This window comes from Pundamilia nyererei, unplaced genomic scaffold (assembly GCF_000239375.1).
Source record: "Pundamilia nyererei isolate P.nyererei 1_Seehausen unplaced genomic scaffold, PunNye1.0 scaffold00023, whole genome shotgun sequence".
Taxonomy (NCBI): Eukaryota; Metazoa; Chordata; class Actinopteri; order Cichliformes; family Cichlidae; genus Pundamilia; species Pundamilia nyererei.
The window spans coordinates 3,757,876-3,774,941 of record NW_005187424.1 but is presented as its reverse complement, the minus strand read 5'-3'; the positions used below and the strand labels follow the sequence as shown (position 1 = coordinate 3,774,941).

The 17,066-nt window shown below is 40.9% G+C and overlaps 1 protein-coding gene across 1 annotated transcript; it reads right to left on the bottom strand.

The window, feature by feature from the left end:
* Positions 1–1,935: 1,935 nt before the first annotated feature.
* On the bottom strand, positions 1,936–15,968 carry ephx4 (epoxide hydrolase 4). Its single transcript, XM_005727223.1, has 7 exons — positions 15,255–15,968; positions 11,151–11,236; positions 8,938–9,095; positions 6,064–6,192; positions 5,628–5,731; positions 4,217–4,365; positions 1,936–2,838 (listed from the first exon to the last, which is right to left on the bottom strand). The coding sequence occupies exons 1-7, from the start codon at positions 15,495–15,497 to the stop codon at positions 2,598–2,600; spliced, it is 1,110 nt and encodes a 369-aa protein (XP_005727280.1). The 5' UTR covers positions 15,498–15,968; the 3' UTR covers positions 1,936–2,597.
* Positions 15,969–17,066: the final 1,098 nt, after the last annotated feature.

Here is a 17,066-nt window from a genome sequence, read left to right as displayed (position 1 = left end):
GGGTGAATACTTCAGAGATGAGAGACATGGAATGTAGCTCCACATTTTGAAATCTATTTTCTTTTATACAGTAGAAGCGATGATAAATACAGAAAGAATGAAAGCACGCTAAAGTGACATTAGCAAGAGAAAAACCTAGAATTATCAAACAACTAGAAGGTGGAGGGTCGCGTACTGGAGCGGGCATATATGGCAGGAATATGAAGATTTCAACACATTTAGAAAAAAAAACATAATTATGAAAAGTTAGAGTGAAAACCCACCGATAAATATTTCATATTTTATTGTGGTTCACAGTGTCATATAAAAATTGTTGCTTTTGAAAAAGCTAAAGGTTTTTTTGTTTTTGTTTCAAATATGCATACATTATAATATCCGGTTAATAGAAACCTGAAAATATAAACCTGTTTTCTACTGAGTTACCGGAGTCAGTGAAGGCAGCAAATGAACTAGCTCGCCTTAGTAGCATTTACGTCATTGTTCCATCCCGGATTATTAGTCCGAGTTTATGATGCCACTGTACAGTACTGTACATGAGAAAAATTGATAAATACGAATAATGTAGCACTGGGCATAGACTCGGTATAATCACTATATATGTGAGAATGAAAGTAAACGGTAAACTTTCTAATAACTATAGTGCTGTTTTACATATTATTTATGTAGATACTTGTTATATAGGAATATATAATGTTTATTGTATTCTCAAAACGTAAGTCATTCATGAGGGCAACATTTGATTATTCAGAATGTAAAAAACTGCACCTAACCTAAATTGCAATTATTGAGATTTCTACATAAATATATATAAAAACCATGAAAATATTGTGTCCCATGGTGTGAAACATGCTGTACCTGAACAGCAGTGAGTGAGTGTGTGTTGGCAAAGCGATAAGACCTGTATAAAAAGTAAACCATAACAAAATGCAATGATTTGCAATTTTTCATTTCATGAGGTTCAAAAAGTTCTGAGTTGGAAGCAAGTATAGGCCAGTTCAGCACCCGACTATTCTACTACTAAGTATACTCCAGATACTTCAAATCTTATGAAAACTTTATGTACTGTCAGTGATGAGATATTCAGTCTTTATAAGTTTATGCTGAGGAACATTATTCTGAAAATGTTCCACAATTTTTTTGTAGGTTAGTCAACCTCTACCCAAGCATTTCTGAGACACTCTTCCCCTCTAAGATGCTCATTTTATACCCAGTCATGTGACTGACCTGCTACGAGTTAACCTAATGGTAAATGGCCTGTATTTGTATAGCACTTTACACATCCAGTCATCCACCCATTCACACACTGGTGATGGCAAGCTACATTGTAGCCCGACCGAGACTGTCCAAGCCCAGGCTTGAACCGGCAACCTTCAGATTACAAGGCAAACTACTAACTCTTGAGCCACGATCGCCCGTAATGTTACAGTTTGTTCCTTCAGTTGTCTTTTTAGTACCGCTTACACTCGCTGCCTTTTGTTGTCTTTCTCTCAACATTTTAAGGAAGTGTTTCCGTCATCAAATTCAAAATTAGCCAATCCTTGTCATGGAACAGTAAAATGTCTCAGTTTACACAATATGTTTTCTGTGTTATATTGCGAACAAAATATGGGTTTATGAGATTTGCAGATCATTGCATTCTGCTTTCATTTATACAGCGTCCCAACTTTTTTTGGAATCGGGTTTGTAAATATCTGTCTGATGAACACATCTCACCTTATTTCCACATGAACATTTCTGTTTGCACACAGTGGAGGTATAAATATGCAGTGCCACTCAGCTCTGTGCTATATTTAACAGAGCATCCATTGCTATTTCTGGTGGTTCTTTTTAAATCTGAGACAGTAACAGACACACAGAGGGGCATCTGGAGGTTTTCTGCTTTTAACTTCAAATCCGTTATTATCTTTTTTTTAAAAAGCAGTGAAGTCTGACAGTTTGACACTTAGTTTATTTATAAAATCAAATGGTGTAGACCTGGCTCAGTGAATTTCAAAATGCAGTGTGTAGGAAGAGATACAAAATAGTACAATAGTCAACCATCACTGACATTTCTATACAGGAAGATAGCATTCTCTACATTTGAGCATTAATCTTCGAGGGGAAAAAAAAAAGCTCCTTTCAGCAACACTACCTGATAAAGGGAGTGGGAGGGTTACGCCTCCCAAAGGACTGTGCCCAAAGTGGAGTGGAGCGACCCGTTGAAACACACAAGTATAGCAGGCGACGCCACATCCCCAGTCTCGCAGGACATCGTTACACTGCGACAGCTCGAAAGTTAAAAAGGCACCACACAATACAAGTCACAAAGGAGATTCTGCCACACATTTGTAATGCTGAAACCGACAAACTTTAAGGCGGATGTCGTGTGCAAAAAACATCTTGAATATGTGTCACGCGTACTGTTCGGTGTCCTCTCTGGTGAAGTGTGCTTTGATTTCTTCCTTTACGGCTGACTTCTTTAAAAAATATCTGAAACATGTGAAAGATTTAAAGAATGATTGCATTATCACTATGTTGCTTGGTGTCACAGGCACATTCCAGGCTTCCAGGGAGTGAGTGGGGAGAGGAGAGGTGCTGGAGGAGGCCTCGCTGTGGATTTAGTTCCTGTAGCTTTTACGTCCCTCGCCCTCCTTGAGGAAGGTCCATATGAGGGTGTTTACGATATCGGGCTGGTCCTGCTGCAGCCAGTGACTGGCCCCGGAAATGATGTTAAGACGGAAATGATTCCTGATGTAGAGGCGGCAAGCCTCGGCCATTTCCTGTTCCAAGAAGGCATCCCGCTCTCCCCACAGCAGCAGCACCGGAGACCTGACGTGGTTATGGCTCAGAGGGAGGGAGCTACAGAAAGAAAGGAGCGACATGAAAAGCCTTCAGTTGATCACATTCGTCCCATATTCTCTTCACTGGCTTCCTGTTATCTCCAGAATTTACTTTTAAATCCTTCTCCTTACATACAAAGTTCAGAACAATCAGGCCTCATCGTATCTCACACGACCTCAGAGTACCTTATTATCCCGACAGAGTACTTCTCTCTCAGACGGCACAAAAACTTCACAAAACTATATTTATCCCAGCAACATTAAACTATATTTAATGTAGCTAGGATTGACTCCGAGCTCCTCACAACCATGTTAAGGATAAGTGGAAGAGAATGGATGGATGGAGGGATTCATGTCCATTCATGTCATGTACCAGATTTCCGATGGACCCGCAGCACCTGGGTCTTAATTTAACATCCTGTTCTGTAGTATCACAGTTGTTAAACATCACATGCAGTACGGCACGCTTCTGCCGAGACGTCCTCCAGCCTCCATCCTGTCTCAGACCAGAAAGCAGATATACATTTAAAAGGATGTCTGAATGTTGACTGTGCATTCACCTATTTTTGTCCCCTCTGCATTTAGGTATGCTATCCACGAACAGACAGACTAAGTGGGCATGGGTCACTGAGATTTCTTTTACGTAAGCATACAAAAGCTACTCTGAGATAACTCATTGCTTGAGAAGGGAGCAGATGGCCCGCTCAGCCATGCATGTATAGGTCACATGTCAAAATTGCATGCACTGAGATTTTCTTTGATCTCGTTTATGCGGACCATTGTTTGCCAGTAAACATGTAGGAAAGATGTGAATGTGAATATGAGACAGTATTGTAGCACTGACAGAAGCAGAGGCTCAGTTTTCTGTTCCCCCAGAGTTCTGACAGTAGATGGTGCTACTAAATGCAAACTACACAACAAAAGCCTCGTTTATCCTTGGAGCGTAGAACATAACGTTTATTAAACTGACACAACTGAAAATTACTTTTCAAGCATGAACAAAAACTCAACGAGTAAAAAACATTTAAAACAGCTATTTTCTGCTATGTGTCTGGCAGTTTACTGCTCATTTATTTTGCAGCTGACATGACCGTGGCAGTCACAGCTGAGACTGTGGTGCCAAAACACTGGGCCTGTCCTTGCACCTCATCGTGGAGCGCTTTCTCTGAATGTTTAGAACTGAACTGTGCATACTGCTGATCTTCAGTATTCCTATTTTAATGTAAGAGAGCAAACTTTTATTTGGTGTGTTTTTAACAGCTTTTTAGCTTTAATATTATTCTTTGATATCTTATAAATCATACAGATTTTGCTTAACACATATGACATATCACTGTTATATAGAGATTTTAAAAATCCTTTCACATAATCCATCCTTGGCTGAGTGAATTCCCCACCTGAAGACATTCCTGTAATAGTTGAGGGCTCCTGTTAGAGCTCCCGGTTGTGAGAGTGCGTACAGGTAGGCTTCCAGATCCTCTGCGGTGAGCCATCGGCCTTTCCTGCCGATCCCTGTGCTGCGGCTGGTGAACAAAGCCTTCAGAGCCTGCAGCAGAGACACAGCAGCAAACACTGAGTGAGGTTTGCATGGGCGGTACGTTCTGATCTAGACAGCATTCACTGAAGGACGTCCATGTCGCTGTAACGCGAGTCAGAAAAGGTACTTCTGTGGTGAAATCAGCTCTGATGACCTTCAGTCACAGCTCTGGCTCTCTGACTCTCTGCTGGCTCGACGACACTGCATGCTGTGCACCAGCGCGAGCATATGGCAGCATTCTTTCATTTAATTAGCAAAACTCTGACATATTGATTATACTAGGTGATATAACACCAGTGTCTTAGAAATGCTTAAATAATTATAAAGCAAGGAATTTAAATAGAAAGTAGTTTTTAGTTTTACAGTGACATTAAACTCACAATAAGCGGAGATTTGAGTTTGAGGTGGTTTGGATGAGTGTTTGTCATATTTTGGCTAACCTTTCACCTTTTCTCTATTTCCTGCATGTGTGATGTGCAAATCAATGATGGTATACTGTAGAAATCCTCAGCCTGTGGTGAAAACTGCAGGGAAATCTGGGCAGTTACAAAAAGGAAAGACTTGGTTTGAGGTGTTTATCATTGTTTTAAACTAACAGCAATACACACACAGACACAGCAAGCTGTCCTCGTTTCAACACATCAGCATTTTCTCTGTGTCTTTGCTTTCACAACAACTGATTAACTGCGTATGAGGTGTTTAGTAGTCTGTAAATTGTAGCTACAAAAAATAACCCGAGGCACTGCTCTATGCGCTATGTGTTAATTAGCTGTTGATGAACCGAGTCAGGTTAGTCTTTATTTTCAGTCTACATGCTAACTCTAAGGTAAGCTAAGCTCCCAGCTGTTGCTTAATATTTAATGAACAGACATGAGAACAGTGGCAACCTCACATCAAACTCCGGGAATAATCAAGCACCGGAAATACTGAGAGAACAACTAGAATCTGATCACTGAAAGATAAAATACAAACTGTGTGTATTTGTAAATCTTCTAACACGAAGACAAGATAATATTAAGTACAATTACTTTTAAACAATGGGAAGAAGAAGATAACAAAATTGAGAAAATAAGAAATTAAATGATTAATTACTAACAATATTTTAAAAATCCGGATATTATTTTGTAATAATCTGTAATCCACACATTTCCTGCAGTTTGACCTGATGTAAACACCAAAAATAGACACTGCTCTTAATGTGCGGGGTACACTATTGCACATGCACGTCCACACACGACCTTGACATTGAAAGTCCACACACAACAGACCACCTTGAAATCATTGATGGAGAGCATGAGCTCCGGGAAGCGGGGCAGCTGGAAGAAAAAGTAATGACTGGATTTCAGCAGCTGGCTCGGGTGACGCAGGGCATAATCTGGAGGAGAGGAAAGGAGAAGAAAGGGGACATTTAGTTTCTCGACATAATTAAAGGGCAGGTTTCTTGTGGACATGATAACTCAGTGCCTCTCTGTCTGCACCATTTAAACCAGCTGTTCCAGCTTCATATTAGCCTTCTCTAATTAGTGTCTCATCAACTTGCTCTTAATGCAGAGGAGGATTTGCCAGATGGATGCAAACATGCAACTGAAGTAATAACACTTCCTAATTATCATTAATAATTACAGTAATAACCCAAGAGTCAAACCAGAGCTTCTCTAATTAGCGTGGAGAATACTGATTTTCCAGCACACCGTCCTGAAATCATACCTGTGAACACAGACGGATGCGGACAGTTGAGAACAATGAGTTTTGTCACCATCTCGGGGTAGTGAATCGCAAACAGCCACGCTATGGTCCCACCCCAGTCGTGGCCAACGAGGCAACATCTGTTGTAACCTTGGAAGAAATAAAACACGAATGAAGGAAGCTGGAAGTCCATTCTAACGTTAAACCTAAGCAACAATCTCTGTGGCTCAAAAGTGAAGCCAACATAGTGAGCAGCAGCAGGGAGGATTTAATGGCTTTGGTTGAAGCTGTATACCGACTGCTTTCTTACATACAGGATGTCAGTGGGGTACTTTGAACTCTTGTTGGGTTGAACTGGATGTGTCTGCAGCATTATTTTACTATGTTTAAGTCATAATATATTTAGTACCGGAGTGCGTTTTGAGCTACAGAACACTTGTTGGCAAATGCAATGGTCATTTTGTCAGATGTCTTCATTCAAATCCGAAAAATAATATATATATATAAACCAAAAATTCACCCAGCGAAATTACATCAGTGTAATTTCATAGCTGTCTGCTGTGCTTGTGCTATAGCTGCAAAATGGTAAATACGATTCATGCAACTGGCCCTTTGGTTCGTAAATGGTCCCTTACGGTTAAAAAAAAAGAGGTTAAAAAGTCCCAAATTGACACAGTGGGTGATGCCACAGGGTCTAGCCACTTTGTTACACTGATACAGTCCATTGTGTAAAAAAATTTTTTTTTAAAAATGCCACTGCCTGAAAATCACTGTTGACTTTCTCAGAGGACATTTACACTCATCAAAGGATGGATTTCATGACATTCAGCCAAATGCTGACCAAAGTCAAGGCTTCAGTCTGATCACATTACTGTTGCAGTTGCTACAAACTGATCCCCTTACCTGAGGTCGCACCATTTACACCTACTAATATGAATCACCCCAGCAGGCCCACTGATGTTGCTTATGCTACAGAGGAAGAGTCTATAATCTTAGACGGGGAACTACATCTGGAAAATAACAGAGCACCACGGCTCTTTCGGCTGTCCGCCTTTTGGGCTGTTAGCAGTTTACTGAAAACGCTGAAATCTGCTACCGACATGGTAACTAGCATAACATGTGTTCTGTGAATGCAGGCAGCTGGGTGGCTCTCATTGGCTCTAAGAGTTGATCACAGATTAGAGAAGAGCAGTTATCAAACAATCAGTGCTTTCCTTCTTCCACTGAAATGACCATTAAGTGATTTGCTCAGCAATGTGCATGACTGAGTGCTTAGCTCCCAAAAACCTGTTAGGTAATTGACCGGGACAGCCAGAACAATGTAACGAGATGCAAAACATCGTGATAGAACACTTGTGGCTTTTTAAAAAGCTACAATATAAAAAAAAAAAATCAATGGTTCAATTTAATTTGTGCAGTGCACAGAGCGTTACAGACTGATTGCAGTTCCTTCCAGCATTTCAAAGACGCACAACCTCTCAGCTTAATGTTTTGATGTTACAGGCCACAGCTTGACTGTTGTGGTCGAGTTTCACCTCTCATTGATTCGATTTATAGCTGCAACAGGCAGCTGCAGAAAGCTTTGTTTAATCCTTCCATTTTCCTGACTGCTTTTCCAATCCTTGATCATCCAGTCACTACCTGAAGGATAAAAGAAAATTTGAAACATAACACTAAACTGAAGAGCCAGATATGACCTATGAATGACTTTGAAGTAATGAAAATGTAAATGTAACACATGATGTGATCACAAAGTTCACCAACTCCAGGTGTTAAAAAAGGAAAGTGATCTGAAAATGAAAGTAGGGCTGGTAAAAGCTTTTCCTCAGCAGTGATAGTTTTTTTTTTTAATTTTTATGGTTTGGGTTGCAAAATTTTATGATCACTCCTCATTTGTTTACCTCAGAAAAGTTTAAAAGGCAGAATTACGTCAGTGTTTAACAATGTTTACGCCTTCTTCTGTCACATTTAACTGATTCATCTTTGATTATTAGGTACTTGCTGAGTCCTGGAAATTTCAACAGTGCTACAAGGAAACTTAAATGGACAAGAACAAGAGCGTCAGATAACCAGAAAGGTTGTAGGCAGCAGTTTAGAGAGATTATTTGAAGCCCTATATTTTAAGTTCAAACTGCATTTGAAATGAAAATGCTGCTAACAGTTCCTCTGCCTTTCGTGTGTCTTCCATTTGTGTTTGGCTACCATGGAGGAGTGCGACCGACAGAGTTTCATGCCCACGTTTTGGTTCATTTTAACCGTGTGTCTGCGTTTCCAGATCTACAGAACTCCTACAGTAAAATATTGCTGTAATAAAACAGAAATTTTCTTTGATACTGAAAAGAGTGAAGAAAGCACCTCAAAGACTATGCAGGAAAATCAAGACACGACCTTTTCGGCTTCCTTGTAATTGACACTGAAACAGCCGTGTTAACACATTTAGATGTGAGGCGACAGGTGTGAAGGAGAATGAAAGGGCTCATGTCCACTGAACACAATCTTCAGCGACATTTCAGGGCTGAGACAGATTACCTGATAGAGTGCGTAAGCCGTGCTGTAATGACAGGAAAAACACTGAGATACGTTGGCCAGTTAAAGAGCAAAAACTGTCATTCTGGCCAGATAATCATTAGCTGATATGTGCACACCACCTCAGGCTAGCTCCCTGCCAGTGTTAGCACGCAGTCAGCAGGCTTTGGGCTCTGTATCTGCAGTGTCCCATGTTCACTTAGAATGAGTCACAGGAAGTTTGTCATGCCGTGCTGCAGGCCTGAAGGCTGTCCACGGCGTAACATTGATAAACAAGTTTATTTTTGACCCAAGTAGCTGTCAAAACACTCTCCGCTCCTCGGACTGATTCCGAGATTACAGGCACGCAGTTCTCCCGTGTTTCCTCACCTAAGTACTCCACAATATCTTTGACATCCGTGACCAGGTATTCGAAGCGGTAACTCTCAGTGGAGAGCGGCAGGTCGGACTCCCCGTAGCCCCTCATGTCGATGGCCACCACACGAAATTCACTCTTGAACTCACGCAGCTGGTAACGCCAGGAAAACCTGAGGCACACACACATTTGACAAATATTATTGACAAGACGATGCAGGTTAATGCCTGTTTCTCATGGATATAGAGATTTTTCAATTTAAGTTTATTGGCATTTATATTACATATAATACATAAGTAGGTAAAAACAAAATCACAGTTATATAACAAATTATCAAAAGCTTTCAAAACGGATCTAAAATTAGACTTCAAACCTTCAAAGAAACCTTATAACGGGGACAGTGTTTAATGTCTTTAAAAGCGTGAAGATAATGTGTCATTTATACAGCTAAGGAGCAAGAAAGTAATTTGTGCCCAAAACACTTTATGAACCCCTTCTACAGTCTTACTTTTGCTCAAACATTCATTCATTTTCTACTATGGTGGATTTAAAGCCCATTCTCCTCTTTAAGGGGTTCTTCCATTTCTCCTAATGTAGTTAGACAGCAACATCGCACTTCAAAACAAGGCAGTTGAGGTGCTTCGGGCACCTGACTAGCATGCATCCTTAATTCCTAGAGATGTTTTAGGCATGTCCCACTGGGAGAAAACCCCAGGGCAGAGAGATTATATCTCTTGGCTGGCTTAAGACAGTGTCCCCCTGAAAGAGGTGGCCAAGAAGAGCGAGATCTGAGTATCTCTGATTAAACTGCTGTCTGACAGAGACCTGAATAAGTAGCAATAAAGGTATGGACATATGGATGATTTGCGTAATAAATTATTTTCTCTCTTTAGGGTAAATATGTGTGTTTTTAACAATTCTAGCAACTTCCCTGGTTTTCTGAACTCACGTCTCTTCTCAGGATTAGCATGAGAAGCACAACAAAGTAAACACTCTATGTTTTCTATGGCGACGTACGGCATTTATCCATCATGCCTCTTGATAAAGGACTTTTGCTTAGGACACACCTGTGCTTCCTCACTCCTAGCTCCTCCACAAGCTTTCTTTCTCCTTCAGGAGCAATTAAGGAACTGATAGCTGAAGGAATATAATTTCCAGGCCACAGAAGGTGAGAAGATGCAAGGAAGGATAAGTTAACAAAATGGAAAGCCTCTTGTTTGTCTTTTTATCTCCAGTCCCAGAGTCTATGACACAGACTCTTTCTGTTAAACATCTGGAGTCTCTAAGTCCAAACAGCACATTATGCAAGTGTGTTCACAGGCCTTTCCCCGCGATTACGATTCTTACAAACCAACTTTGCAAACTCTCTTTTAGAAACTAGCACTCAGCTTTCTTTCCAGCTGAGTGAAGGTCACCTCTGGATAATAGAAGCTGTTTTAGATTCTAATCCGCCCACTGATGTGGACTGGGATGACTTCCTAATTGAAGATCTTGTCAGCCCCCCTCCTCCTTGTCCTCTTCCTCCTCAGCCGAGTAACGGGGGGAAAAGCAAAATGCAGAGCCCTGTCTGTGATTCTGATGAGTCAGGATAAGATCCCGGCTCTGAACCCTTAGATCTTTGAATACAGAAGAGGGCTGAAGGAAAATAAGCCCCTTGCAGCCCTCCATCCCCCTCCTGAACACAAAGTCTCATCTTTCTTATTTCTGAAAGGGAATTAGCACATTTTAAAAAGCACTCTTTCCAAGCACCTCAGTACAGTTTCATCGTTCCTCTGAAGGATATGTCAAGTGAAGCAGAAAGAGCTCCCCTCTACCGTTAATTAATCCCTGTCCTGTCCGCAGCTTAGATAGCATGCTAGAGATATGGACGGGCTTACAGTTCTTGACAAGCTCTTTGGCCCTGATCCAGACGCAACACTCAACATCATTTTTCATTTCATATCAGGAGGAAGAGAGCTTGAATGCTTTGGACCCCTTTCCCCCGATGGCAAATCATGTCTGTGAATGAGGACTCCTCTCTGCTGGCTTGGATTTGTTTTTGCAGGCCCACAGCCAGATCGCAGAGATTTAACACTGCTGCTGAGCAAGGGAGGAATCCTCATAGTGGAAATTTTAGAGAGATGACCAGTGCAGCAAATACCAAATACAACTGCACAACACAACATCTTACAGTCTGGTTTAGAGAAGCTTTTACTGTTACTCTGACCCTGATTTGCCTCTGACCTACCAGAACTCAGGGAAGCCGTGCAGAAACAACATGAGGGGCTTTCCTCTCTCACCAGCAGCAACATAGTGGAACCTGAGGCCAGACTCCTGCACAGAAACAAGACACACAAAGACACATTTGCACATGAACAATTCAGCCGTCACTTTTATCCAAAGCCATTTAGTGAACACAACGGAACAAGCCAGCGCTCCTAAGTGACTGTTACTGAGGGGAGCTGCAGGGAAAACTACTACGGGGAAACAAGACAGGAATAGCTCGTTTTCTTTTGAGCCATTAAATAAGAATCAGTGTATCACAAGCTTGTAAAATCATGTTTACTGGACCTGAAACACTCTTGTGAATTTGTTTCTGCAGAATACTAAGTGCTCTAACAAACTTCAAGACTCCTTCAGGAAATGTTTGTAGACATTTAAATGTACATGTGTAATTTCAACACAAAAGAAAATTATGACAACACCTGCCCACATTTCTTACATCCACATTTAATCTTCCTAAATAATCTAAAGTGCTTTAATATGCAAATGTTTCATTTTGAAAGTTTAAAGACAAGACAAGCAGTGTCCCCAATATGTCAAACTAAAGGCTCATGAAAGATAAATAAAATTATGCAGAAGACACCTACAATATTTCCATCTGATGGAAAAAGTGAGAGTAGAGAAGAAGAACAAGTTAATGTAAACGCTTGTGTTTAAATAGTTGGAAGTTCATTAGATTTAACAGGGTTTGATTTTTTAAATCTTTTTAAGAAACATATCAAAGCTGTGCCTCAGAAATGTGGGGATTTTTATTTTTTTGCTTTTCTTTCTCATATGTCACTGTTTGGGGTTCTGAGAAAGAACAACAAATACTTTAAGTGCGCATTGTAGGCTTGAGATTATTGAAGCATCTCTACACAAGGCAGTCAGGTGAATCAAAAACAGGAAAATACGGCTTAGACCTTTGCAATAAACTGGTGACCTGCTCTGGGCGTAACCTTCCTCTCACCCTACAACAGCTGGAATAGATTTCAGCATTAAACAGAAGCAAAGAGGAAAGCTGCGCAATAGCGGGCTGACACAAAAAGTCCCCTACTTTACTCTAAAGTCCTTAACCCACCTGAAGCTTCAGGTTCCTGCACTACACTTGTGTAAGCTACATGCAGGACTGCTTCCTTAGTTGTGATATCACCAAACTCCTGCTTCTACAGACATGTTGCTAAGATGGATTTAAGTTGGGCATATTCTAGAGTCAAAGTCAGCTGATAAAGTTGAATTGATTGTTCTTGATAAAGTTCAGTAGCTCAAGTGAGATAATAAGAAGCCAAAGGTGTTTCTGTTTTTAGGCAGTGGGGGCAGATTTAGTTCCTATTTAGCAAAACGAAGCATTGTAACAAGAAACTTCAGGGTCACTTTATTGTGCTTGCTCTGCTTGGTTTAGAGGCTTCGCGGCTACACTTAGGATCAAATTGCAGGTGATGCGAAATAACATCCGCAGTAATCATTATATTAAGAAAACCGAGTATCAGACAGGTACTTGTATATTGAATGATTTTGTTCTAATACATATAGTTTTATAATTCTGTTGATGAATTTTATGTTACATGTTGAAATGAAATGGGTGTTAGCGCACTTCAAAATGCTACTGCTTGGACTAGAGTCTATTATAAAACAAATCAAATACAAAGAAAGCAATATTATTGGGCTATTTAAAGAGAAAGACAATCCCCCACAATCCCCACCTTGAGGTGTTATTAAGTGTCAGATAGAAAAGCTTCTCTGTTTTTATTTAGTGGGGATTAGGTGCTTTGGAGGCTCTTTCTCTGACTATATCAGAAAACCACAGTCTCTGCAGATTTAGCAAATATTAGGATAGATTTCTGAGTGATGTGCTTTTTGGATGGTCAGCAGGATTTGTGCTGATCTTTCCAATGTGTTTGAGTATGTGTACAAGTTTTCTTTGTGTGAGCAGGATAGTTATAAATATTATTTTTTCTGTTGACACTGTCAGTGAGCTGGACAGACAGAGCAGAAATGCAGGTTTTCCCTTCTTCATATTGAATTTTACTTACTATTTTTAGCCTCTCATTGTGACATGGTGGGACAGTGGTTAGCACTGTCACATCACAGTAAATCCTCCGGACAGCAGAGGGTTTCTGTGTAGAGTTTGCATATTTTCCCCATGCCTGCAAGCTCCCTCTGGATACTCTAACTTCTTCCCACGGTCCAAAGTCATGAATTTTAGGTTAAGTGGTGATTCTAATTGGCTATTGGTGTGAATGTGAGTGTGAAAGGTTGTCTGAGAAGGTGATTGGCTGCAGACTCCCATCTCTGCAGGACCTGTACACCTCCAGGACATTGCGGCGTGCAGCTCGGATCTCAGCTGACCCTTCTCACCCTGGACACAGTCTGTTTGACCTGCTCCCCTCAGGCAGGAGGCTCCGGTCCATTCGCACCAGAACCTCTCGCCATAAGAACAGTTTCTTCCCCTCTGCTGTTGGACACATGAACAATAACCATATGACTGTTCCCACCAATAACACATGACCCTACGCTGTGTCACTGCATCATTCCATGTTTGGCACTGATCACCACCTGCACTCATGTATATATCTTTCTACGTAGCACTCTTAATTCTTATTCTCATGTATATATCTCATGTATAGCTCATGCACATATCTTTCTACGTAGCACTTTTAATTCTTATCCCTACTTTTATTTTTTCATGTCTATTTAAGTGCTATTTATGACACTATTTAAGTGCTATTTATGACACCATGTTTGCACTGAAGCACCGCAGCAATTTCCTAATGTTGTAAACCTGCTCAACATTTGGCAATAAACCCCTTTCTGATTCTGATTCTGATTCTGTCTCTCTGTATCAGCCCTGTGACGGACTAGTGACACGTCCCGGGTGTACCCTACCTCCTGCCCTATGACAGCTGGGATAGGCTCCAGCGCAACCCTGAATTGGATAAGTGGAAACAATGGATGGAGTGGATGAATGGTATTATGGATGGATATTTAGCTGTTCACCCCAATTCATTTTAATATTTGATCAAATTTTATTTGCAATTTTATGGTTCTGTAAAGTAATCTGCTTCCATGGACATATACTTCCAGTACTTTTTTCTTTCTTGTATGGTTACACGTCAGCAGATTTATTCTGTTCACTTTAATTATTTCCCCTGCACCGTGTTGTTTTCAACCAAACCCTTCATGCACTGTGCTCACTGTAGATCAGATTCATTTGCTCATGGAAAACTTTGGTTTATGATTAAGAAGCACATGCTTTAACAGGCACATATGAGTGTTCTCGCGCTAAAACAGTGTACATGTATTGCTTGAAGACGTTTCACCTCTCATCTCGGATGAGAGGTGAAACGTCTTCAAGCGACTTAAAGAAGTCCAGACGCTTTTCTTTGCAAGCTCCTTTGACTACGATGACCTGGATGACTGAGAACCTTCACAGACATGTATTCTAGTACTTGTTTAAGGTATTTGTCATTCTCTGCTACTTTTGTGGAACATTTATTTTTAAACACATTGCTATTCTCCAACAGATCATGAAGTAGATCAGATTTCCTTCTTATATTAATACGTTCCTAATGACAATCCCATAATATAAGAATGACAGGTACATGCTGCTGTACTTGTCATGCTTTAAGTACATCTTGTGTTGGTAGTCATTCCGAAGTCTAGGATGTGAATAATTCTTCCACCCCTCACATCGGGACATGCTTTGATATTTTAATTACATAATCCTGAACACACACTGTAGGTTGGTAGTTAGAGGCTGGCAGCACGCTGCATGCAGAGACGTGAGGCGGAGGAGCTGTTCTTTCAGCACCACCTGAGCTCCGCGCCAGCAAGCCTTGACTCCACCAAAAACATTACAAATAAATAAATAGAAGCGCTTCGCAAAAACAAACAGACGCTTCGAGATTGTGCTAAAACATCGGGCCCCGTTTGGATTTTCACGACGCGACACGGCGGAAAGGTGTTGAGGCGGTTTTTTTTTTGCTTTTTTTACACGTGAACACCCTGGCGTCCGTACACACACATACACACACAAAGGCTGTTACCCTAACAGACACCTTTCATGTCCAAGTGCGTGCGCGTCTCTTACCTTGATCCTAACATAACAGTGGGTTCCCAAGGACGTGTCATTCAGACAAGCCGGGGGAGTTTCACGAATCACCCATTGGAAGGTTGTTGTCGGCCTTAAAACGATGTTCCACCAAAGTTTCAGCAGGGCTACGATGGCGCAAAGAGCACAATAACCGTATATCAATGACCAATACCCCAAAACTCTGATTTTCAGCGCAAGACTGATTAAAAATATCAGCAAGTTGTGGAGCACTCTCGCCATCTTTACATTGCCGCAGGAAATCAGCCCGGATCACGTTACCTATTGATTGATTTCTGTTAACTGGTCGTTTCTGTTTAAACACCGCTCTGACAATGCCGTCGTTTCTTTACCAGCGCATACGCACGACTGTCTGAAGGGAGGATCCCAACAAGCGGCTGAATGGGACGGTGGCAAGAGCATCACGTCAGATTTCACGCGTGCGTGTGACAGCCGTGGCTGTTTGGCAGGAGACCGTGTTGTTGACTATACAAGGCAAGTCCGAAATCGAGCAATAAGCGTCTCGATGCGGAGCTTTACGTTGATTTACATTGAACAGCTAAGAGGCGCTGTTAAGCAGCAAAACCTCCGGAGGAAAAAAAATCACTGCAAAGCACCACGGCTTCACGCTGTTATGGCAACAAAGCTGCGATAAAAAAGAAAAAAAAAGGTCTGCGTGACTTCAGCTCATCATCAGTGAAATAATCCCCGTTATTTTAAATTATCTCACCAAGCGCTTCATGAACAATAAGTGGCGGTTTCCCGGTTTAATTAGCAGGTAGGCTGTGACTGCGCATTGATATGTTAATGAGATGCGGTGTCACAGGTGTGTGGCTGTCAAGTCTACTAAATCACACACGGACACGAGCAGGTCAATTATTCCGTTAGAAAACCGAAGCGGGGACCGGATAACACACATCAGAGGCCAGTTAACCGACTTTGGACTAGCTTAACCCCTCACGTGGCTGGATATGTGGAATCGATAAAGACGCTCACGCGAATATATGGAGGCCCAACCATGGCAAAATGAAGAAATCCTTTCCCCAGCTATTCACAAGGGGTCGCTACAGCGGGCAGCTCCACATATTTGATTTGGTAGATTTGTTACACCTTATGCCCCTTCTGAGGAAACCCTCCAAGGGCTTTGATTCTCCTCTTGGATCAAACCGGATCCAGGCGAATCTGTAAATCGCACTAGTAAAATTAAACAGGATTTATATTTTAAAAACATAAATTGTAAAAAGAATTATCCTAACACTATTTGCACTTAAGGGGAACAAACTACAGTTAAGTTTTATTTATATGTTTAACTCAACAAATTTAAACTTAACAAATGTTTTGCCATCTCACCCTGAACAAAGCTTGTGTGATCATCAGTGTTTCCCTCTGCCTTTAAACTCAGCTTTAGTTATTTAGCCAACAGGAGGTCTGTTACTATATATCTAGTCTCCCACATTTTGATTGGTCTACTAACTCTTAAACATTTTGTTAGTTTGGATGCTTCATTGTAAATCCGACCCAGAGACGCTGTGAGAGAAACATTTTAACAGAACACATTCTTTAAAAAGCAAGGATGGCACCAGCATTTCATAAACAGTTTTGTTCCTGTTTGAAATCTACCCTACATGATGTTTCTTTTTTAAATCCAAGACTTTAATCAAGCTCTGCACAGAAAAAAAATACATAATGCAATAGTAAACCTATACTGAATAGATATGTTCATATATGCCTGAAGCACAAATACTGATTTCTACCCCTTTTTAGTCATTTATTTATTTTTTACATTTACCCCTCTATTTTACTTATGGGAAT